The sequence below is a fragment of the Onychomys torridus genome, chromosome 3 (assembly GCF_903995425.1).
Source record: "Onychomys torridus chromosome 3, mOncTor1.1, whole genome shotgun sequence".
NCBI lineage: Eukaryota > Metazoa > Chordata > Mammalia > Rodentia > Cricetidae > Onychomys > Onychomys torridus.
In genome coordinates, this window is record NC_050445.1 from 65252049 (window position 1) to 65277571 (window position 25523).

General features: G+C 43.5%; 1 protein-coding gene across 2 annotated transcripts in view; it reads left to right on the plus strand.

Moving 5' to 3' along the window:
• Positions 1-25523, plus strand: part of Cdk6 (cyclin dependent kinase 6) — a 209254-nt gene that overhangs the window by 179494 nt on the left and 4237 nt on the right. For both annotated transcript variants that reach the window (XM_036181413.1, XM_036181414.1), the window contains exon 6: positions 21639-21689. In XM_036181413.1, the coding sequence (XP_036037306.1) occupies positions 21639-21689 (51 nt within the window). The remainder of the gene's footprint in view (positions 1-21638; positions 21690-25523) is intronic.

Consider the following 25523-nt stretch of genomic DNA (forward strand, 5'->3'; position numbering starts at 1 on the left):
TCTGTATCATCTCTACGTCCATTAAAGAGTCCTGTCCAATGCCCTAGGCCTTTGGTTTATGAGAGTATATGGTGGAATGGAGAACATGGTCTGTTTGCTGTAGGTTAGTATTAGCCCCCCACCCCACCCCCATTAAACCCCAAGCTTCTGAGAGACCCTCCTTCCCTGTGGACTGCAATGCCAGCCCCTTAACTCATAGCCCTGTGGCAGCACTGACAAGGTACAGTATATACACACATTTCTTGGACAATGGTGCTGTGTGCCCTCTTAATGCCAGCTGGTGCCCTTGGCAACCCTGACTAGCTGAGTTAAGCTTCCAGGTGGTTGTAGCAGGGGGTACAGAATTTCCTGATCCATTCATTTTACCAATTATTGAGGAGGAAAAGGAGGAGGGGGGGGGGGGGGGGGAGGAGGCGGCGGCTATTTGGAGAGGTGCCTTTCATTAGGAGAGGAGCAGTTGGTAAAACCCTACCACACTTTGGACTTGCTCATGTTTCCTTTTGGTCTTGAACTGGCTTGAATGTTTTCAAGTGCTGACAGTTGGGCTGACTGAGAGCCGTTAGTCAAATCCAGTAACAGTACTAATCTGTGGTTGGAAACGACTGTTAAAGTAAGTGCCAGGCTGTTCAGTTGTGGTTTTTCCAGCTTTCCAATCATGCCAGGCTTCCAGCAGGAGGAATAGAGTCTGTGGTAAAGGAAACCGTTGATAAAAGAGAGAAACCAGTAACTGTCACTACCCATAAGAGCAGGACAACAGAAAAAAAAAATTCACAGCAAAGTGGAGGACAAAGGACACTGAACAGCAGGGCTTAGTCTAGACAGTCTGATGAGATCACGGGGTATGAGCCTAACATGGTGGCAGTGCCTGGGGTGGTGACTCCAATTTCCAGGGAGAACAGGAAGCCTTTAAGCACCAAATCATGCTGTCCACTATACTATGAGCAAGAAAGTTGCTCTCGGGGGAAGCAAATGACTGACTGGCCTTTGACACCATTGCCAGCGTCCTAACATTGCCCCTCAGACCACCAAAATACAGAAGTATCAGGGGTCCAGTCAACAAGTTACCTGGACGCAGAGATGACCCTATCATCCATGCAGAATCTTCTAGAAAAAGTACTCAATAGTATGGCTGTCTTTGAACAGTTATGAGGAAACGAATGTTGTAGGAGTGATGTTTTCATTTAGAGGGCTTCAGACTGGCATCACTCCATGAGCATGTACCAAAAGTATGACTTTTCAGGAACGTAAGGGAAAACCCCATCAGTGGTGTGTATCCAGAGTACCAAAAGGCTGGCTGTGTCTGTACAGGAGCAGGAGAGCTAAGGCCAGAGTAACCCCGAGGACAGTTAGAGTAGTACTCCTGAAGCATTCCACCCGCTCCCAACAGGAAAGTGGTGTTTTCACCAGCACTTGTACTGCATTTCAGTGTGTGTAAGATGCTCACTGTTTCCACGTTTCATCATTCCACAATCAGGGCTTGGATTTATCAGTCAGTGTCATCTTGCCCTCAGTGGAATACAATGGATCTGCTTGGAAACCAAAGTGCATCATGTCTTGTGTTCCATTGGCACCAATGGCTGGTTAACTCAAAATCAAAAGGTATTTCATGTACTAGCAAGGAAAACATAGTTAATTTGTGCACAATCTTACTGTTATTTAGTGTGTAAGTAAGGTTACTTTGAGGCAGTCACAGAACCCTTGCATTGATTTAAAAAAATTGAAGTTGAAAGTTCATGGTGCTTACACATCACAGCCAGTTGTGAGCAGAGCAGCCTGAGTAGTGTCCTGCTGCTGGTTGGAGCAGGCTCAGGGAGGCTGACACACATCTGCTCTGAAGCATCCTTCTCTCTGGACATCGGCAGAACTCCCAAGTTAGTAAGCAAGGTACCGGGAGCTTCACCTCAAATATGGGGGTCAGTAAAACAGGAGACAGGGAAACCTTGTTCAGTTATGGGACCTGGCCGTGAGTGTGGCTCAGTGCTCAGTGTCAGCCTGCCACCGCCTTCCTGAGTGACATCTTGGCCACTTTCAGGTGCCAGGTTGGCCTTTCACAATAAATCATTTACATAAAAAATAGTATTGATGTCCTGTGACCAAAGATACCTTGAGGTTTGTTTTGCTGCATTTCGGTAAATTAATAAAGAAGAGCATCTAACAGCAATCCACACATGCAGGAAATTACAGTATCTTTTGAAACTTTCAACACATAGAAGCCATGTAATCTAAGTGCATATTAGCTAACATTCGATGTATACAAAGTTTGTTATCATATGACAAACATTATTTACAACCTACTAAATACCTTTTTAGAGGCTTCTAATTAATTAGCTGAGAAGAGGGGACACAATACAGGCTTCTAAATCTTGAAACTTCTCTTCAGGCAAGATGGTCATCATAGCACATGCCTGTACTTAGGAGACAGGAGCTGGAGGGTCAGTGCAGGGCCATCCTCAGCTACCTAGCAAGTTCGAGGCCAGCCTGGGATACCTGAACCCTGTTTCAAAAAAGAGAATGTGTCTGGAATCTTAGTTTTAACATATTTTCTCAAAATACATAATCAACCTGTGTGACTGCCACTGGGCGATACTCTTGGCTATTTATTACTTAAGGTTTTATAGTCCGATATGTGATTATTTTTTTATTTTAGCCTCTTAAAGTGTTAGTTCCTGTCATTAAATTAGGAATTATGTTTACCCAGCAGGGTGTGATAGAGAGTCAATTAAAATAATAGATGCAAAGCAGCCCCTTCCTGCAGGTAACTGACACTTGGTAGTAGTAGTTAGTATTCTCTATGTCTTTTTAGATTACAATGCTTTTGGTCTTTTGAGGCAGGGTTTCTTGTTTAACCCTGGCTGTCCTGGAATTCGCCCTGATGACCAGGCTGGCCTTGAACTCACAGAGATCCTCCTGCCTCTGCCTCCTGAGTGCTGGGATTAAAGGTGTGTGCCACCACTGCTCAGCTCTAATGGTTTTAATCGAATAGTTATATAATTTCTCCTCTTTTCCCTCCAGTCCCTCCCATACACCCCCTCCTTTTCTTCTTTGACTATTATAGTCACATACTGTGTATCTATAGGTATGCATATATGTTTATATGTATATGTGTGTGTATTATAAATACAACCTGCCAAATCCATTTTCGTTGTCTGTGTGTATGTGTCCAAGGCGGACCTCTCTGCATGGAACAACCAATAAGGAGGTTCTCTTCCTTTCAACAGCTGGCAGCTGATGTTCTTTATCTTGGGGATAGGATCCTGTGAAATTTTACTATTAATATGACTGCTGATATTTCTATTGTTCTGGTCTTGTTTATTGCGCATCCATTTCTAGGAAAGACTGTTCCCATGCATGTTTCCTGGCATTCTGGCTCATACAAATATTTCCATCCCTTTTCCTCCATGTTCTCTGAGCCATAGATGCAGGATCTGTGGTGTGGCCGTGACCACTGGGGCTGGGTTCCCCATTGTCCATTGATCTCTACATTGTGTCCAGTTATGGTTTTCTCTTCTGGTCTCCGTGTGCTGTGAAGAACTGCTTCTTTCATGAGGAGTGGTAGCTATACATATCTGTGCATATGAGGATAAGATTTAGAATATAGTAACGAATCCTGCTGGTCTAGCAAAGTGGAGGTGGATTCTCTGTCTCCACCCTCTCAGGCTGCCATTCCCACCCTACACTTAAGTAGGGTCTAAAGAGCTGAACTTCCGTTCCCATGCAGCAAGCGCTCTAACCACTGAGCTGTCTCCCCCAATCCATGTTAAGTCTCTAAGCCAGATTATCTGGGCTCAGTGTCAGTGCTGGGAATTGAGGAAGAAATTCACAAAAATTCTACCTCTGGCAAACACACATGATTAAAAATGTTCACATCTGCCAACAAAAATCTATTAATACATTCAGAAATGAGTCTATTTCTATTATAACTATATTTACAGCATTAAACACTGAGTAAATATTCTCTGAAGAGATGAAAGAAATGGCAGACCTCCCGTTAGTCATGTAATCTCTCAGGGCCTCAGTATGTCCCTCAGTCTAAGGAGAAGATCACGTTCAAGGAGAGTTGGGGGCAGGGGGACATGGCAGCTGATAAACTTCACTGCTTTGGACACAGAAGAAGGAAACGTGCTTGTTCCTGTGTGTGTCATTTTCCAGACTGTAGCAGCTTTAAAGGTCTCTCGTGTTCTTTGTAAACAGCACAGCAGAGCACCATGGGTAAATTAAACCTAGAGAGATTTGGTCCCGAGAAAGGAACAAATCAACAGGATTAACTCTTCCTTGCAAAATTCATCATAATGAAACCAGGAAAATAGGGGGAAGGGAGAGGATGATGTAGGGGTAACCAAGATGAGAAACTTTGGAATGAGTGAGAATCCATTGTGTTTGCTACCTGCTCAGAAGTGGTGCTTTCAACAGTCAGGTTCATCCTGCCCCTTGGCAGAGCCAATGCTGTGTTCATGTGGCTTACTAATTTTCTATTACTCTGTGCTGGGCCACAGCATGGCCAGAAGCTGAGACACCAGGCTTTTAGAGATGAGCAGAGGTTAAGTGTCAGCTTGCCCTCTGTGGTTTGTTAATCGGTTACAGAGCCAGTGTTCAGAATTGGGCTTCTGTCTGGTGGCGGATACTGCTTTCCATTACATCAGACTCGGTGTGTCTGTCTCATCCTGAAGTCTCAGCAGTGGACTCAATTGTGTCCTACTCTAGAGACAGCACATCTACCTGGCAAAGCTGATCTGCCAAGACTACCAGTTCCATGTATTTTTAAAAGCTAGAATCAATCCCGGGGGGTTGGAGTGGGTAGCAATAAGTCATGCACCAAAAATAACACCTTAGCGGCTAAATTCTGCTTAGTAGGTGACTTCCCGAGGATAAGCCAATGCAGTGAGCACTAATTCGAACATTAGCTCTGTTTTACTACCTCGGTGCTTTCGGGTGCATGGTTTTTAACCTTTAGATCCCTCCCGGGAGGTTCAGAGTCTCCTCACAATGAATATAAAACAGACTCTGCCTCAAGGGCTCTTTTTCCTTTCTTTATGCTTCTCAAACCTAAAACAGTCCAGGATTCAGGAGGTCAGGGTTGTGGACTCGAAGAGAACAACAGTCAAGTTCCTCGAGGGTTGATAATTGTACTGTTTCAGTCCTCGTACAAAAACACAAAGGAGAGATGAGTGTCAGTGCATGTATGGAACTGCATCAAGAACATAGTGAATCTTGAGTTACATAAAAATTCACATAAATGTAAAGATTATTTGAATATGAGAAATGTATTCCACTTTCCTAAATAAGATTGAATGTTACAAGGATATAAAATATTTGCAAATTCATTTATAGATTTTTTTTTTTAAGCTCTAATTCACAATTCCAGTAGCCTCTGCTCCAGGGTATTTGGAAGAGTTAAATTGGTGAAAATAACCACGTCTTGTTGGGAGAGGGGTGTATAGAAGGAAATTTCTGTTACTAACCACAGAATGGTGTACTATGCAGTTCTGACCATAAAACCAATATGGTTCCAAACAAAGAAGAATCAGACATTAATAGAACAGACTAGAAAGCCCAGAATGCAGATCCCAGCCTAAGAGAAGGTGTACTTCATCGCAGATCACACATCTTCCAGGGTAAGTGGCTTGTTCGTCTCATGAGGGAGAGCAGCCAGTCAACTTGTTAGAAGAAAAATAGTCATCTAATTCAATTTTCACTAATACTTGCCAAACAAATGACAGCTGGCTTCAAGACTCCAGTGGTAAATGAGACCAAGAGAGGATAAAGAAACCTAGAAAATATTTCAGAGCCTAAAATGAAAATGTGCCTTTAAAATACTAGAAAGTCAAAAGCAAAAATGTTGATGGATTTCACTACATAGAAATTGAGGGCTGGAGAGAGGCCTCCATGGGTAAGAGTGATTGCCATGCAGCCATGGGGATCAGAGCTGGGATCCCTGCACCAAGAAACAAACCTGGCATTCTGCAGATGCCTATAACGGTAGCTGTCAGGCATCCAGTGTCCTCCCCTGGCCTCATGGGAAGAGGCTCATGCACATAAACTCTCACACACCAAGTAATACTTTATTTAAATTTAAAGCTTTGGGGTTGGGCGCTCACTCAGTAAAGCTCTTGCCATGCAAGCATGAGGAACCAAGTTTGGATCCCCGGGACCCACACAGAAAAATGGACACAGCAGCACATGCTGTCCACATGCTGGGAAGGTGGACACAGGAGGGTCATTGGGCTTTCTGGCTGACTCCATGTGTGAGAGGCCCCGTCTCAAAAAACAAGGCAGAAAGCCGTTAAGTGTAACAGGGCTACATTGTCACCAGAGAGGCTTCACCCAGCAACTGGCGGAAACAGATGCAGAGATTCCACAGCCAAACATTAGGCAGAGCTCAGGGAACCCTGCAGAAGAGAAGAGGAAGGATTGTAGGAGCCAGAGGGGTCAAGGACACCACAAGGAAAGCCACAGAATTAACTACCCTGGACTCTAGGGGCTCACAGAGACTGAACCCACAACCAGGGAGCCTGCATGGGACTGACCTGGGCCCTCTGCACATATGTTACAGTTGTGTAGCTTGGTCTTCTTGTGGGACTCCTAACAGTGGGAGCAGGGGCTGTCTCTGACTCCTTTGCTGGCTTTTGGGACCCCTCTTCATACTGGATCACCTTGCCCAGCCTTGATGCATGGGGAGTGCTGAGTATTACTGCAACTTGATATGCCATGCTTTGTTGATACCCATGGGAGGCCTGCCCTTTCCAGAACAGAAATGGAGGCGAGAGGATTGGGGGGACAAAGGGGAGGTAGGAGGAGAGACTGGAAGGAGAAGAGGGAGGGGATACTGGTCAGGATGTAAAATAAGTAAATTTAAAAAATAAAAAGAAATTTAAGAATTCTAGCAGGGCTAACTGGGTTTTTATTAACACAGTTCCGTTCTGATGACAGAGGAGCAGAAGAATTTCAGATCCCTTCCCCATTCACAGTCTTCGTTCAAAGGCAGTTTAAGAAAACTACACATTATGCTATAAATACCTCAGGACAGTTTGTCCACATTGACACTTCCATTTCCTAAGATGAAAACCTCACTGGCCCGCAGGGATGGGGGGATGGGAGGCTGGGGGCTGGCTTTGTTCACCAGCCTCATTTCAGCAAGCACATCCAATGCTTCCTCCGATGAGTCATCTCAGTTGTTAAACATCAGCGTCCCTTTGTCTGTCCCCTGCTGAAGATGTGGAAGCTCAGCACCGGAGTCTGAATCATGGAGTTGTGTTTTGTTCATATCTGAACCTGCATCTGTCAGTGTGCCCACCCATGAAAAACTACATTCTTCAGATATTACTGGAGGAAAAAAAAAATTCAAATGGGCCTGCTCCATCTAGATAGTCTGTACAATTTCTGAGGAATGCTGTGGCTTTGTTTCCTGCACAGAGCTGTTGAGTTATCACACAGTATCGGGCCCCGGTCCAACATGAGCTAGATAGAGTGAATACTGTGTTCACACAGGGTTCCAACTGTCTTCACACACACACACACACACACACACACGATTGGTAAAGAAGAAGGAGAATACGCTCCTGCTATACAATACAAACTCTAAAAGAGTAGCCGAAAGTGTGTGCCTAGATAACATCTTAGAATGTGTCCTTGACGCCTGTCTTCAGAGCCGAGGCGGGGGCATGCTTTGTTATGGCTGTAGACCATGTCTTGTCGCTAGTTTTCAAGTACTACATCTCCAGGGTTGAGACTCCACTTGGGCTGCAGTGCTGTTTGAGACAGACCTTCGAAGTATCCACCCATCATTAAAAATACAAATCTAGTAAACAAGTCGTTTGAAAACTCAAGCTGGACTGGAGAGATGGCTCCGCAGTTAAGAGCACTGGCTGCTCTTCCAGAGGTCCTGGGTTCAATTCCCAGCACCCACGTGGCACTCACAGCTGTCTGTAACTCCAGTTCCAGGGGATCCAACATGCTCACACAGACATACATATAGGCAAAACACCAATGGATGTAAAATGAGTAAAAATAAAAAAGAACGAAAAGAGAGCTTAAGTTCAGTACAGTGGGATGTGCTGGGACCCGTGCTGTTTTGTTGGTCGGACATAATACTAATTTCACAGTTCTCAGAGACAAATAACAATGTTTCTGACTCTAAAGGGCTGGAGTTTGTGTTTTATACTAAGTAGATTCTGTGTTTAAGAGGAAAATGAGAAATCAGTCTTACATTGTTTAGCAGATTTACAGGGAATGTTTGAACCGTTTGCTGCAACTTTTAGGACATTTGTGGTATTGGCTGATGCTTATAGTTCCTTTCTGAGCAAAGCTTTTTAAAATAAATTTTTTAGGCTTATTTTTGTGTGTGTGTAGGTCTGTACCTGTGCTTGTGGAGATTAGAAGACTGTCCTTCCACTGTGGGGGTCCCAGGGGTCAAACTCAGGGCATTAGGCTTGGTGACAGGTGCCTTTATCATTAAGCCTTCTCTCTTATCCCATGAAGGGGGGCGCGCGCACACGTGTGTGTGTGTGTGTGTGTGTGTGTGTGTGTGTGTGTGTGTGTGTGTGTTTTGAGACAGGTTTTCTCTCTGTAGCCCTGGCTGTCCTGGAACTCACGTTGTAGACCAGGCTGCCACGAACACAGCAAACCCCCGCCTCTCTCTGCCTTCCTAGTGCTGGGATTAAAGGTGTGTGCCACCACCGCCCAACAAAGTGTATTTAAAACTAATGATAAGGCACTTTAGCTAAGAGACTCTTTCATTTCAGAAATTTCTGGTGATTATTTTCTCAAGTTTTAAGGTTTCCACTCTGGAGAAAATGACATTTGCTGATAGCTGCTGCTGTTTGGATTATAGTTTTTGCAAAAGTATGACTGTGTGTGGGAATACAGTAGTGATCCCACCCACAGCAGAATTCCTAAGACATGCTGTTGCAAAAACAAACACGTACCACATCACAGAATGAGGCCCCTGGATTCAGAGAGTCTGTGGCATGCATATGTAGTTCAGAGGGCAACTTTGGGGAATCAACTTTCTCCTTCCACCGTGTGGGGACCTAGGGATCAAACTTGGTTTGTCAGGCTTGGCAGCAAGCCACTAAGTCATCTCTCTAGACCAAGAGGTGGTTTCAGAAGCAGTATTTCCACTGGGCTGTGGTGGTACATGCCTTTAATCCCAGCACTCAGGAGGCAGAGCCAGGCAGATCTCTGTGAGTTCGAGGCCAGCACCAAAACTATACAGAGAAACCCTGTCTCGAAAAACAAAACAAAACAAAACAAAAAAACAGCCCTTCTTTTATTTCCATTCCATGATGGCAATGTTATCATTAGGTGGGTATACTTGTTGATTGCCTTGCAGTCAGCCAGTCAGAGGAAGAGAACATCCCTTGTGTGTGTAGTTGCTGCCAGTGGTATACGCCACTAGTTAAGCTCAGTTCTCCGCTGCTACACACAGAAAGTGCGTTAGAATCGTTCCCAATGACTTTCTCTCTTAATGATTACTTGGTCTTTCTAGTTCAGGTATATGGACAGTTGACTCGGTAAATATACGAATGTGGGGTTTTGCTCGAATGATTTTATGATCTCTGGTTTAATTTTGAATCTCCAGTTTGAATTCAAAGCAATGGGAGGCCCCTCCTCCTTAAGCTTGTGTGCTTGCCCTTGCTCATTCTCGACCCCTGCCGCCAACACCACCACATTCCTCATACTCTAGTCAGTGTGAGCCCTGTGCAGGACAATAAATTACTCACATCTGGTATCGAGAAAAAAATCATTCAGTGATTTGTTTTTATGGCAGTTACCAAACTCGCAATGCTCCTAAGTACTGAGATGCCAGCACACGCCTCCCTGTGAGAGGCATCTCCCTTCTCTCGTGGGACATTTCCCCATCTCTGCATCAGTCCTTCCTTTTTATTCGGGGCTTTCTTCCTTTCTGTTTTCCTTCAGATGCTTCTTTCTCCTCCTCCCCTCTCTAATCTGTTACTCCTTATTGTGCCTTTGCTGTATTTTTTCCTTCGTGCTTCTCTCCCTTGGTCTTCCAAGCAGCCCATCCCTGCCTGCCTGCCTGCCTGCCTGCCTGCCTGTGTGAGGTCGGCACCAAGGAACAGCTCCATCCAGCATGCCTGGTTTGAGCAACAATTTCTGAGTTAGGATAATAATTGTGAATGAGCCCCAGTTTTTAAATACTCATTATTTCCAGGCAGATACTGCCTAGTGCCTTGTTCAGGCTGACTGAAGTGTACGTTGACATTAAGTCAAGTCCAGTTTTGTTTCTCTTGCATTTCCACTTGTGTGCACATACTTACGCAAATTCACGTGTTCACACTTGAACGTGTGAGCTTGAAAAACCAAGATAGCAGATTTTGAAACAAGGAACTTGAGTTGATGGAGAAGGGGAAACCCTTGTAAAGAGATGAACAGCAGCCGTTCTGTATGTGTGTGGCGAGCTCCTTTATGGAGACGGAACTGGGCAGTAGATGCTGTAGACGCAGAAGCAGGCTTGTAAAAGCTAGTCCTAAGGCAGAGCTTGCGATGGTGTAGACACCAGCCAACAAGAAATTAATACAAGTGGGCAGTGCGGAGTGTAATAGGGAGTGGTATCAGAACATTGCCTTTTGTTGAGGCAGGAGTTTATTATTTTATTGTATTATTGAATCCTAAGTGAATGGTACTTCAGATGGTAGAGATTCACTACATTCTTACGTTATTGCAATTTGTGTCGCAGGTGAAGGCTCTGACTATGTGGTAAAAATATGTGTTTGTCACTATTTATTTCCCTACTATGTGCTTAAGCTTGTCTTGTATTTAAGCCAGAAGTAGTTTTCTGCCCAGAATCTGTAATATTTGCTTAGAAATATAATTTCTTAACTATTTGTTTTAACTGGTTGATTAAACAGTCCACTAGTATAAACTGTAGCATTTCGCTTGTGTTTGGTGGGTTCACTGTCTTGTTCCACCACATTGTATTTCTGAACATCTTCATCACCCAGAGGGAAACTCGGTGCCCATTCACAGTCTGTCTCAGGCAGCTACAGCAATTGTCACAAGATGCAGAACTTGATGGATTATAAACAACAAAATTTGTTTCTTATAGTTGGGGCGTCTAGGATGTCCAAGGTAAAGAGCCAGAAGATTCCGTGTCTGAGGGCCACTTCCTTCTGGACAGCCTTCTCAGCATATCTTCATAGCGCGACCTGGGGAGGGTCCCTGAAGGACTTCTCTAAGGCCTCTAGCTAGCCCCACTCATGACCTAGTTCGCGACCAAAGACCTTCACTCCTAAGCACTTTGAGAGTAGGATTTAAGCATATGAACTGTTCAGGAACGTAGATATTGTACCTGTCATATAGTCAACTACCCAGTGAACCCAGTTCTAGACAGCCACAGCTCTAGCTCATGGTTCTGTAGATCTGTATCCATATATATCGATATAAACAGACCCATACTAGATGTGTTCTTTTGTGACTAGATGCTTTGACTCCACGTAATAGCTTCAAAGTTGCCTGCCTGTCCTATGGTTGAATGGTGTTCTGTCACATCGCTGTTCATTCTTTTCATATTCATCAGATGATGGACATTTAGGTTGTTGCTACTTTTGCTTATTAGGAATGATATGCTATGGCCATTCATGCACAAATCTTTGTGTAGACATGTGTTTTCAGTTCTATAGGGTATATACCTGAGTATGCCTGACTTCTTGGTTTTCATGGTACTCATTCTTCAGTGTTTTAATTAACTGTTTTGTACATTTTAATTATAAAACATATAGCTAAAATTAATTTTGTTAGTGGCTAGAAAGATGGTTCTGGAGTTAAGACCACGTCCTCCTCTGGCAAAGGATCTGAGTGCATTTCCCAGCACCCACACCAAGGAGGGTCGTGGCTACAACCAACTATAAACTCCAGCTCCAAAGGATACAAGCCCTCTCCTGATCGTCATGGACATCACACACTCACACCAACACATGCGCACATACGCATAGACTCCTGTGTCATTCTGCATAGTTATAAAAAAACACTACAAACTTAAAACCCTGCTTCTTCTCCCAAGTCAGACTCAGTAGCTCTTCAGATCATCAAGTGTCTCTCCATCTCATCACACTGCCTCTTCCTGCCAAATTAGGCCCTTTTGGTCTCTCTCTGCACTGACCTGCCAGCTGTCCCCCCGAACCCCCCCCCCCCCGGCGTAGTCTTCACCCCCCCCCCTTTTTTTAATCCTGGAATGATCAGACACCAGACTGCCTAGGAATTGAAGCATAGTCTTCTGGAACATCAGTCAGGGATCTTAAGCGCGGAACCGCCCCTCTCCTCTCACCTTGGCGCAGTCTTCTCGGGACACCTAACGCGGTGAACCCTGGCCAAGCTAACCTCTCAACCACTGCTGCTTTTTTTCTGTCTGTTGGCATCCCAGAGAGCACCCTGCCCACTTCCTAAGCGGTTTCCTCAGGTGGGTCCATTTCCATCTAGAGAAGAGGGCCAATCCGGCCACTTCCACATACATAGTAAGTATTAAACAACTGCACTGAGTGTGGGGGCTTCATCAATAACATGACATCGGCATCTCTGCGTCACCATGCATTTCTTTATCTTTTTTCCTAAGGGAGCAAAAATTCTTAGGGTAAATATGAATGTTCATAAATATATCATTACATTTTAATAAATTTGTTGTATGTATAAACTAGCAGTGTAGTTCAAATATGTTATATGGATCCTAAACACTGTTTTTTAATTTACTTTCACTTATGACTCTGTGTGTGTGTGTGTACCATGTTTGTGCAGGAAACCACAGAGGCCTGATGAGGGCCTCAGGTCCCCTGGAACTAGAGTTTACAGGCAGGTGTGAGCCACCTAATACAGGTACTTGGAACCAAGCCCAAGAGCAGCACGTACCACTGAACCACTTCTCTAGTCCCTCTAAATGCTTTATATATAAAGAGCATATAATGTTATAGAATTTAAAAGATCACGGCATTTTATAGCAAGGGTTTTTTGTCTCTGCCTGCAAGTTAGAGCTTTATATGCTAAGTGGGTTATCACTTGACTAGTATTTATTAAGCAAATCCATGAATTGCTTTTTCTATTGAATCTGCTGACTTGAGTAGGTGGTAATTGTACAGTGGGAAGTTAACGTTCTTAGATAACATCTCTAGATGTTATCTATAGGGAATATAGAGCAAGTATAAAATAGGTAAGATAATATTTTGAGAAAGGTCACTTTATGTGCGTGGAAAATTCCTCTACCTATTAAGGAAGGCAGCAGCCGAAGCGTGGCCACAGTTCAGATGCAGGTTACAGAGGTGTTCCATAGGGTGACCCCTGGCTTCCATGCCTGTTCAGTACAATGGAAGAATTTATGAATTAAATCTTTCATCTTCCATTATGCATGAATCATTTCCTTTCTGTAACAGACATGTCCGTGTACACTCATGTACTAGGGAACACCCCACTTTTAAATGTTGTTTCCTTGAGCTCACCAGTGGTATCTGTAGGTTCTCCTTAGTTGTTTGTTTAAAAGGATGTTAATCTGAAACTTGGTCCCTTTGTAATTTGACCCAGGAAAGCTGGCTGATAACAGGCTTACTATTTGGTGCTTGAGGATTTTTGCAAAACTGCATACAGAAGAAGGGGTGGTTTTGCCAGTTCAGACTTAATGAGCTCTCTTTAGGGAAAGTGGCATTCTTTCTTGGATTAGTTACAAGATCTTTAATGTGGCTAATAAATACATAGTAACCCAGAGAAAAGACTACTAGGCTTAAATGTCAGAGAGCTCCCTGTGGAAATGTGAGAGGGGTTTTTGTTTGTTTGGTTTGGTTTGGCTTTTTTTCTTTCTTTCTTAGTGGTTTTTTTTTTTTTTTTATTTTCTGAAAATAGGCCTAACTTATGTAGGCTTGCCTGGCCTGCAACTCGCTGTGGAGACCAGGCTGGTCTCAAACTTGAGTGCTTGGATTACAGATGTGTGTAACCACACCCGGCCTCTTTCCCTGCTTCTCTACCATCTGAAGCCCTTTATCATCTAGTATAATGTTGACCAGGAGCAAAAGCAGTGTGTGTGTGTGTGTGTGTGTGTGTGTGTGTGTGTGTGTGTGTGTGTGTGTATGTGTGTATACCACTTTTGGATCTGTTTTGAAGCTGGATATTCTAGTATATGATAAAGTATCACTTAGTGGACCCTATGAAGTAGGAGTTACTATCTCCATTTACAAATGAGTCAACTAAGACTAAAACAGGCCAAGGGACTTTCCTAAAGTCATCTAGGGAGAAATGGTTGAGTTGGGTGTTTGCAGTACAGCATGTACCCATATTTTCTCCAGTTAACAAACATCCTTTAAGCATTGGGCTGGAAAGGCAGCACAGTGGTAGACTGCTTGCCTAGCACTTGTGAGGTCCCTAAGTTTAATTCCCAGCACCACCAAAAAGATACATGGATATATTAACAGAAAGGAAGATATGAAAAGAAAATTTCAAGAGAGGCTTGAGAAGAATCCTTGCCACTAAACACCAAAAAGTGTTTGTTTTGACATGGGTGCTGCAGATGGTATTGAATGGAGAACTGACTTCACTGTACTTGGAAAGGAATGCAGTTTTGCCATTGGGTTTTGCAATACTCTCCTCGTAGTAGGAAAAAAATGCTCAACTATATAAATGAAATTTGTTTGTTTCATAAAGGATTTCAGGGCTATCAAAGATGGCGTAATGAGTAAAGATGCTTGCTGCCAAACCTATGACCTTAATTTGGTCTCCACCCTCGTGCCGGAAGGAGAGAACCAGCTCCTGAAAGCTGTCCTCTGACCTCCACACGTGCATGAATGTATACACACCCTAAATGAATATATAATAAATACATAAAGTTTCAAAACTAGAGTTTTCACATTAACTGTTATAGGAAGAAATATCTTAACAGAAAAACTTGGAAGTAAGTGAAAAATATTATTCATAAAAATCATTACAAATGGGGAAGTGTACCTTGGTGGTGGAGTACATACTTGGCATTTGTGAGATCCTACACCCCAAAATAGATGTTATAGTAATATTCAGTCTCCAGGCATTATCTACACATACACAAATATTGACAAATAAGTTCATTTCAAAGTGTGACATGACAAAGCCCTAGTTCATGTGGGAGTTCAAAATAGGAAAAGAGCTGGGCAGTGGTGGCACACCCCTTTGATCCCAGTACTTGGGAGGCAGAGGCAGGCAGATCTCTGAGTTTGAGACCAGCCTGGTCTACAAAGTAAGTTCCAGGACAGCCAGGGCTGTTACACAGAGAAAGCTAGTCTCAAAAAAACAAAACAAAAAGGTGGGGTGTGGGACAAAATAGGAAACAATCCCTATGTACAAGTGAAAGAATTCATGCAAAAAAAAAAAAAGAAAGAAAGAAAGAATTCATTGTGCCTGGGTGGGTGAGAACATGTGGAGGTCAGAGGGTCACTTGAATTTTGGTCCTTGCCTTCCCACCATGTCTAAGATGAGGTCTCTGTTGTTTACTGCTGCCTACACAGGCTTGCTGGCCCACAGATTTTAGGGGAGTCTCCTCCTCTGCTTCCCATCTCAACACTGGAGCACTGGACCCCGTGGGATGACATTTGCACACCCCTGGACCAGGCTTCTTATGGGTTCCGGGAATCTGAACTCAGGACCTTGTGTGTATAGAGCAAGCCCTTTACCCACCAAGCTATCTCCTCGGCCACTTGTAGCGTAGACAGTGACTGTAATGTGTTTTCTGTAGTTACACTTTATCAGTATATGCTCTTTATTGTTTTAAATATGTCTTCCTTCCTTCCGTGTTCTCTGAGCTCCTATTGATTACAAGTCTGGCTCTAACAGTTTTCACGTCTGAACCTCATTAAGAAGAGGTTATGTATATGTGTATATAGGTGCATACATCTGTACGTAAATACATATTCAAAACTAAAAAAATGACTGCAGACATCTCAAGAAACATGCATAAGGTAGATTATAGCCACATATGCATAGAGGTGAGGGGTACACAGGACTGATGGATAATAACACAATTTTGGGCTAGCAGAAACGATGATTTATCTTTTTTCCTTTATTTGAGAGTATACCATAAAAGGAACTCTCCAGATTTTTTATTTTCGCTTTGGGTACGCTGTCTTTCATGAAACAGCTGTGCTCCTTTCTCTGAGAGCCGGCGAGAGTGTTCTCAGCAGCTTGTTCATGTGTGGCACTGAATAAAGTTTGATCCCATTCCCTGTGATGGCTTGAGCAGTGAATCAATAGTTCATGCAGATGGAGTCATGTCTGAATGAGCTGAGGAAACCACGCTGGGGTCAGGGAGAAGCTGTTACATCCATGTGAAATTAACAGTGTCAGGGGCTTAGTGTTGGCGTACAGGTGAGACATGATGGGAGGGCTGTATTGTCAGTGGGGCATGAGTTGTCACCAGCTGCAAGAAGAGATTCTCTACAACAGCTAGGGGCTCTTAGGACAGAATTGTTCTTTCCAGCTTTGCAAGTTCACGGTAGTATGCAGAAGCTTCCCCTTGGCTATGGAGGCAAGCAAGCCGAGTGATGAAAGCCAGTTAGAGGCACCTGTCAGGTGACTAATCAAGAGACCCGCTCGTTGCTCCTCTGGTTGATTGGGTGTAAATGTTCAGTGATTTATCATGGAATACAGGTTACAGCATGAAAATGCACATAAACCTTTAAAAGGCTTAAAGGTGATGCTTCCAAAAGCACTTGAGCTTAGCTTCATGCTGTGTTCATTTGCAGAATAATTTAGAATTCTCCTTTGCAGATTGAAGGTCTGATAAAGTTTTGAAACTTTTTTTAAAGGAAAGAAAGAAAAGAGGCGAGTATAGAAACAGTCTTATAAAGCAAAAGAAGTATCCCAAGCTGCGTGATAGGAAAAGCAGACATAAGATTAGAAACCGCCCCATGAAAGGCAGAGCCAGCCAGTACCTTTAGCAGAAGGGTGTGGTGCTGTTATGTAAGGATGTGCTTAACCTATTGGAAAGGCATCTAAAGTCATTGTAGTTTGTGATAATCAAAAGGAAATGTATAAAACTCTCGAGCTTTGGAAATGTCCTGTGTAACAAAAATGATTTTTCCTTACATGTTAGTCTTAGAAAGTAGTTATCTTCATGTTTCATTATTTAACCAGAAAAAAAAAAATGTGTATGAAAGAAATATATTTGAAACTTTGGGGAAAAAAAACCAAAAACGAAAGCCTTCAGATTTGCTAATCTCTACTGTTGATTTTATTTTTAAATAATACATTTAAAAGAATTAGCATGTGTGACCCAGAAGAAAGAAAAAAAAAAAGACAAAATGGCTTTGCTTTGTGGCTCCTTTAAAAAAGAAGGAATTACGTCATTTTTTTTTTCTTTTGTGTGCATTTGTCCCACTGGGTACCATCGAAAATCCCTGTCCACAATCATTCTTCATGTAGGGCCTCTCTAAGGCTTCTTAGGAATTCTAGGACAGACGGTGGTGTTCCAGCAGTGGGTTGAGATTGAGTTTGAGATAATATGGGCCTCATCTGGTTTGTTTCTGTCTGGCCACCTCTACTTCTCTCTGTCCTTCAGCCCTCTTTCTTCGTTCCAGCTCAGCTCTGTGTCAGTAACAGAGATCCAGCCACATTCACCTCATTTCTCCCCACAAAAGACACTAAACCAAAAATCTTTAAGTCTCTGCCCCTTGATCTCCATTTGACAGATCGGTTTTTTGACTTTTTAAAAGTTAAGACATTCCTAAAGCATATAGGCTGGTTTATTTCAACAGTCCCTCTTTCAATTCCAGGTCTCTTTGCAGCTGTCCTTTGCTTTTCAATAATCAAAAACTTCAGTCAACACAATAACATACAGCATCCAGACTGCCTGTGTATTTCCCGTCTTACATGGCTTTTTTTTTTCTTTTACTCTCTCATTAAAGACTTTATTTTATAAATCTGTGACTCTACCCTTTTCCTTTTCTTAAGCTATGCACATTGTTAAACATACTGTAGCCTGTTTAGAGGTTTTTCTGTCTGGATCTCTCTTATTGTGTATCTTCAGCCTTTTTTGACCATGTGAGCAAACCTTTAAACTGCTCACCTACACCTGGATTCTCCTGGTGGGCTCTCAGCTGGCTCCGCCCACTTCTCAGGTCCTGAAAGCCAAGCTTGAAACTCAAGGCCGGTTGAAGGTTTGTCCGACCAGGAAGTGCCTTCAACCTTCCTAGCGCGCTAGAATGCCGATGCTTGCACTGTGGCAGGCATTTTTATAGTGTTTTGTTCCTACTTGACGTACTAGCTGCTCAAGAGCCCAGTGGCCAACAGAGACTGCCTGGCAGAAACTCTTACAGGAGCCACATCCCTTTTGTTGTCGTTGTTCAGCTTTCTCAGGCTCTAGGTGGATATTCGAGCCCCAAGTTGGTACGCCAAAATGTTTTTTATTTCCTCTTTTGTTCTATTTTAGGAGGCCCACCACCCAGCTCTGAAATAAATCACTCATGGAGGCTTATTATTACTTATGAATGCCCGGCATTAGCTTGGCTTAGTTTCTAGTCAGCTTTTCTTAAATTATCTACCTTTTGTCTCTGGGCTTTTCCCACTCTCTGTAAACCTTACTCTTACTCCGTGGCTGACATCTGATGTCCCCCTCCTTCTCTGGCCCCCTCTTCTTTCACTCCTCCATCTCTTCTCTCTCCTCCCAGATTTCTCCTATCTGTTCTCTCTGCCTGCCAGCCCCACCTATCCTTTCTGCTGCCTTGCTATGGTCCATTCAGCTCTTTATTAGACCCTCAGGTGTTTTAGACAGGCACAGTAACACAGCTTCACAGAGTTTAAACAAATGCAACATAAACAAAAGTAACCCTCCTTAAAATAATATTCTACAACACCTTCTGTTTCAATTGGGTCTTGAGGGAGCAAGAAGGCAGCCATGCCGTTTTACAAAGCAGGAAGTGGGCCTCACCTGCTTGCCATCATCTTAAACTGAGAGAGATCCATTTCTGTTGTTCCTATGACCCTTCGCTGCTTATGAGTCTGTTCTGGTTGCCCAAATCGCCTAAGACACACACCCCGGAACAAGAGACAGGCTCCTGCCTTTGCGTAGGAGAGGCATCCATTCAAGATCACCTATTTTGCTTTCTTCACAGTAGCTGTGGCCAGAATATTGATGTTAAGCACTTCTGTGATACTCAAAAGTAATTTCTCACCAGCTTCTGTGGCCCCCATTTTCATGAGAGGTGATGCAGCTAGCCCGGTTACATAGTCACATAATCAGCTCCCCAGGTTAGCTGGTAATCCTTCCTCGGTGTATAAACTTGGTTAACCTGGTATCCCTGACCCTCAAGCCTTTTAAAACCTGTTTAATAGTAGGGAGGGTCAGTTATGTATTCCTACACCTCAGAATGTTATTTTGACTTTGCCTTTATAATTTTCATAATTTACTCTGATCTTAATAAGCAAAGATCTGAGTAAAAAGAAAGGGAAATATTGTTTCTAAAAAATGTATATTCGGTACTTTGGAAAAGTAAAAATTTAGTATGAGCAAAAAGATTGAGCCATGGAGCAGAGACTTAAGGATCCAAAAGGATTACTGTTTTAGTCTGTTTGATAATTGTAAATGAATCCCTTATACTGGGTGGTTTATAAACAACAGAAGTTTGTTGTGCATGGTCCTTTAAGCTGCAAAACCTAAGATGATGATTCAGTGTCTAGTGAAGGTTGCCTGCTTCCAGCGCACCAGCTTCTTGCTGCTTCCTCGCAAGTCAGAAGGGCCAGGGTGCATCTTTTCTGCCTCTTAAAGCACGAATTCCATTCATGGAGACAGCCCCCACCCAGTACCCCACCTTTTCATTGTATGCCTGCCCCCACACTCAGACATAGCACCCACCAGTGAATGAGGTGCAGAGAACACAGCACCCTTAAGCTAATAGGTTGCTTTGTTCCTTAAGTACAACAAAATTTAAAGGCTCGTAGACATTTGGAGAGCAGTTTAAATACAAGATCCCACAGCACTAGCTTGTGAAGTATTAGGACTCTAAGTGCCCCTTCCCAGAGTCCCATACTGCTTCTCCCCAGTGGCTTTAGCTGCAGAGAACTGAGCGAAGAGAACATTAGTCATGAAAATAAATGTGTTTCACATAATCGTGAGATGCACAAGGCAGGCTTTGGAGCAAAGCAGACTTGGTTTGAATTTCAGGTCTGCAATCTTTAGGTATTGATTAAGTCATGTATCATTTGTTGATCCTGTTTCCTCATGTACAGTGGTGATGGTAATACTTTATTGCTCCTGGAGTTTTTGTGAAAACTAAATGATACCCTGTTTGGGGAACATTTGGAGATGTGCTAGATACAACATTCACACTCTATCAAAGATGGCTGCTAAGAGTCCATAATTTTGTGAGTGGTTGTTGTTGTTTGTTTGTTTTTGTTTTTTGAGTTTTATGGCACTTTCACTTTGCTTCGCTATTTCTGAAACTTGTCTAAGTAAGGGCTGGGAATACAGCTGCCTCTGTAATGGAGTGCTCATTTTTTACATATGTGGCTCTGGATTTGTAGCCAGCAACACACACGCACACACACACAAATTTAATATCTAATATAATAAGGAATACAGTTCTTGACAAAAACCCATAAATATTTAAAATAGATGGATATTAATAGAGCCGGTAGTGGTGGTCTGCCACTAGAGAAGCTGAGGCAGCAGGGTAGTGAGTTGGAGGCTAGCTACCTAGAGTCCACATAATGAATTCCGGGCAAGAGTGGGCTTTGCAATAAGGCTCTGACTCAAAAATAAAAAAAAAAAAAAAAAATTAAAATGGAAGGAAAAAATAGCTGTTTATGCCATTCACTGAACAAGGTTTTCAAAAACAACAAATGTTTAGTAACTGTGTGTCCGTTAGGAAAAGTATTAGGACAAGATTTATGGGGAAACACCAGAAATACCACAAAGGGAGCTTATTTCATTGCCAGTGAAATGGTTGCTGTAGATAAGGAAGGCTTTGGGTTCAGAAGAGGGCACAGTTGCCTCTGAAGCCCAGAGCTAAGATTTTTGAACATGTGATGGTTAGCAACTATAATACTAAGAGAAAGGACGGGGGCATAGTCCTTAAGAAAAGAGACCCAGCAGTGGTACACTCCAGGACCCAGGACAGATAGGAGAGAGGCCCCGAAAGAAGTACCCGAGTGGTGTGGTGTGAAAGGCACTCTGAGGACAGCCTCAGGACTCCCACATACCTTTAGTGGGAGGCTGGGACCAAGATGGGCTCCACCCATGGCAAGGTAAACTGAACTTTAAAACCTGGGCCTGGTGGTAGCGGCGCACGCCTGTAATCCCAGCACTCAGGAGGCAGAGCCAGGCGGATCTCTGTGAGTTCGAGGCCAGCCTGGCCTACCAAGTGAGTTCCAGGAAAGGCGCAAAGCTACACAGGGAAACACTGTCTTGAAAAACCAAAACCAAAAAGAAAACAAAAAGCCAAAAGCCTGGGCCTGTAGACCTTGGTACTTTGTTGGTGTGATGGCATGAAACAGGGTGCATAGTTATAGGAGTCAACAGCCGACAGGAGGGTGTCCATTGCAAGAGAAATGCATGGAGACAGACAGTTATTCTTCCTCCTCCCACCAGTGAAGAAGACTTGGCTTTCGGCTGAACAGTGATAATGACAATGACTGGAACGTAACTTCAGGAAATGCCTGCTTTTAAAACATGTCTTTTCTCTTTTTAGGCCTCTCTTTCGCGGAAGTTCAGATGTGGATCAACTAGGAAAAATCTTGGAGTAAGTAACAATTATAGTCTTACATCACATGAAAAGTTTGCGGTGGCTTTCCCATGATGTTCTTCTTTCTCTCTTCTTTCTTGCCTCAAGCTGCCGCTGCAGACAGTCTTACTAGTTGATGTGGTGAGTGGGGACAGGGTAGAAGAGAGCCTCGCACAAGGCTGGTCATGACGCTTAGCCGCGCTGCTGTGCTCTGAAAGCTTGTGTGCTTCCTGGGTGGGTCGCTGCTACTTCTCCATGCTTGGCTGAGCCCCAAGTGCAAGCTCCATAGTGCAGATCTGTTGTCTGCTTGTGGTCACATCCAACTTACCTCCATAAGAGACAGGACACTTGATGACTTGGGATGCCCAGTCTGTCCAGGGAGGCATCCTGTTCTCATTGAGAGTCCTAGATCATTCTTGTTGGTTTTTCCTTACATTCCCAAGCCAAGGACAAAAAAATGCTACCCCGTCACATTTTCCCTCAGAACACCAAAATAGGGAATGAGAGACCTAGGTTTTCATCTTAGACTTTGGCTGAGTAACTTTGTGAGTGAGAAGTCATCGCATGAAGCCCCTACGGTGAGTGTACTGCGCTATGCCCAGCTCGGAATTGCTACCTTAACCCTTGTTTCTTTAGCTTCTACACCTGAGGAGTGGAACCGATGTGAGTTCTCTGTGCAGCCTGTTCTCCAGCTCACGTGTTGCTTCCAGCCACTCGTTCCATTGCTCTGTGATGATTTGCAGACTTCATTCGTGCCTACATGTTTGTGCATGTGAGGATGTGCATGCTTTCGTGCCGCTAGACTGTAACTGGGGCCTTTCTTCTCACAAGGCGTGCTGTGTGGCATCCTATTTGGAAATGTGCTTTTGCCGCGCCCCACCCCAAGTTAGATAGGTTGGAAAGAGCATAGGGGTCCTGGCTAAAAATCACCATCATCATTGGTTGTTGACATTTTTATGAATCTCAAATAACTTTCAAGGAATGTTGAATCTATAAGACTTCCTCCTCCCCCCCCCCCCCCAAAAAAAAATACAATGCCCCTACAGAATTATCTATTTAAGCGTGATTGCTTCAAACCTGGAATTCACCCCAAAGCTGATAACTTGGTTCTTTGGGAAATTAGAAGCTGTTCCCAATGCTTTGAAGCTGAAAGAACATTTGCTGGCTTTGATTTGTGTGTTGGGGAGGTAGTTTACTTCGTTATTGTTGTTTTGATTTGGTCTGTGCCAGTCTGGTCTTGTCTGGGGACTTCCCAGGTCCTGAGCACCCACCAACACCGCATCTCCTGACAATCCTGTAAAATGGACGCATTCTCCACCAGGCCCTTTTGTTCACTACTCTGCCTTTGCCTGGCAAGCTCCTGTTGTTCACTGCTGGACTCTATTCTCCCTGGGACTGTGGAATGTGTTCTGTGAGCGTGTGATCCTCAAGAGGGACCCAGGAAAGTAAACATTCTAGTTTTCCCTTATGGAAAGGAAAGGTGGTCTTGGGGGCATCTGCCCGCTGGGCCTTGGAGGCCGTCACCTGCTCCCCCTCCCTTGCTTACTCCTCCTGGGGTTCCTGGCCACCCCCAGCGTGGTCTGCAGACCTGTAGCACTGCATGTACTCTTAGACCACGGAGCCAGTGCAGTAGGCCAAAAGGGACATTTGGCTTGTTCCGTGGGAAAGCCTATTCGACTTTTGGCCAAGGCCTGGCACTCCCACGTGGCTAGCAGAAAAGCAGCCGCAAAGCCTTGTATGTTTTGTGCCTTTAGATTATACTTCTTGGTTTCTGGCTTGGCGTCATCGTTCTGAATGGTCCTCTCAACAGAAAAGGGACAATGCTGCACCCTAGTGTCACTGATAAACTGCTTGAGAAATTATTTCTGCCCCATGCACCACAGCCATTTATAGAGTCTGTGCCTGTCAGGCTTTCCAGTGTAAATGTCAACGATCACAGCTTCTATTCAGCTGTCCAAATAGTGAAATATGATGCAAGCCTTTCCTAATGAACTTGTCACAATCTCATTATGCTCATTATGTGCCACGGCAGTCTTTATTGGACAGGAGAAAGTCCTGTATCCTGTATACTCTTAATAAGGTAAGCTGTAGACAGATTCCGTTTTCAGAGACCATCGAGTGCTTCAGAAGTGAGACGGTGGTGTGAGGCCACACATTCAGAACATTTTCTAAGAGCGGTAGCATGGTTAAATAGAAGTAAAATACGAAATGTGGAGTACGGAGCCCTGAGTGTGTGACCACAGCCTCATTCTGTCTTCCTGTCATTGAGGTGATACACCTGACCCAAGTGTCTCATGGGTTTGTACAGTAGGGAGGGCTTTAAGTTTTATTTTTACATAAGTTTGTATGTATGCATATATATCCATGCCTTGTGTAGTTAATATGTATTTACTTATGCAAATAGGCATAATGTTTCTCTGAAAGTTTTTGGCTCTGACTACTGTGTTCATAAGATTTCAAATCTATAGGTATGTTCAAAGCTGCTAATAATACTCAGGGGGCTTAAGACAGGAGGATTGTGAGTTTGAAGCCAGCCTGGGCTGCACAGTGAAATACTACCTTTTCAAAAAATGCTGCCAATAAAGTAATTTAAATTCTAAGCATCATTATAATCCATTTCCAGGTGGCTGATGATAATGTACAAAAGTCTTGATATAAAAGGGCTAGAAGGGGATAGAAGTTTCAGACTGTCTATAATAAGTGTTCTTTTCCTCCACTGCCACAGCCCATTCTATTCAAACACACCCCTGTGTTTCCTTTGGTAGTTATAGTAATGTTTTTATCCTTTTGTTACTCACAGTATAACCCTTGCTATTGAACACACTTGTATGTTACACAAGTCTTGGTTTTACTCATTGATTCCAGTGTGTCCATGAGTCTGCCTTTATGTGGCTCTCTGCCGATGCCTACAGGGGACAGCGTTAGTGTCTTGCCTCCATATCTGGTGGCATCTGCATGGGTGACGAGGAGTCTGCCCTTCCCAGGGAGGTCTGTGATGTGGGAAGGCACAGTGACAAAGTCCTGTAGATCTGTGACATTTACCGTTTGTCTTCTTGAAAGATGTCTGTGGCCACTCCTTCTGGTCCTGTGCTACAGAAAGCACAGAGAGGGCTTTAATGCAGGCTAGTGCCATTTCTAACTAAGGTTCAAAGAGTTTGGATCAATATCAGCAACTGTCTACCCTGTCTACCAAACTGTGTTTTGTTTTTTAGTTCAGAGTTACTCAGAGTCTATGTACTGTCCAAATACACTTACCATAAACTATAAATAATAGATAAATTTACGTATAAACTGTACATAAACTAGAAATAATACTACAGATGTATAAATTGTATGGAGCCACCAGCCTACCAATAACAAGTAACAAATGGATATTGGCTGCATGTACTGTTTGCCAGGCACTGTAGTATGCAGCTTCAGTAAATTACCACAACCCTCGTATAACCATAAATTACCACTGTCACATATGTAAAGACCCCAAAGCTCACGGTTGTCATGTAATTTGTCCTCCTATGTCAGTTAAGGGCAGGTGCTGAATTTGAAGCCACATCTGCCTATTCCCAACGCTCTTTTTATGGCTTGCTATTCCCTCCACATTTCTGACCCCAGAATGGTTGTCAGGGGAAACCTAAATGACACCCTTTTAATTGACCGTTTCTCACTTCGGCATGCCACTAAAGCGTGCTAGCGTAAGACAGGACCGACATACTTTTTAACCTTATTTTTGAGTCTAATTTACATAATCGTTTAGAAAATTACTCTTTAATTTAAAAACTTGGCCAAACTAACGTGTTAATAAGCCATGCTGGGCGGGCATCGTGAAAGCCCGTCTTCACAAAGCTGTTCTAGCAA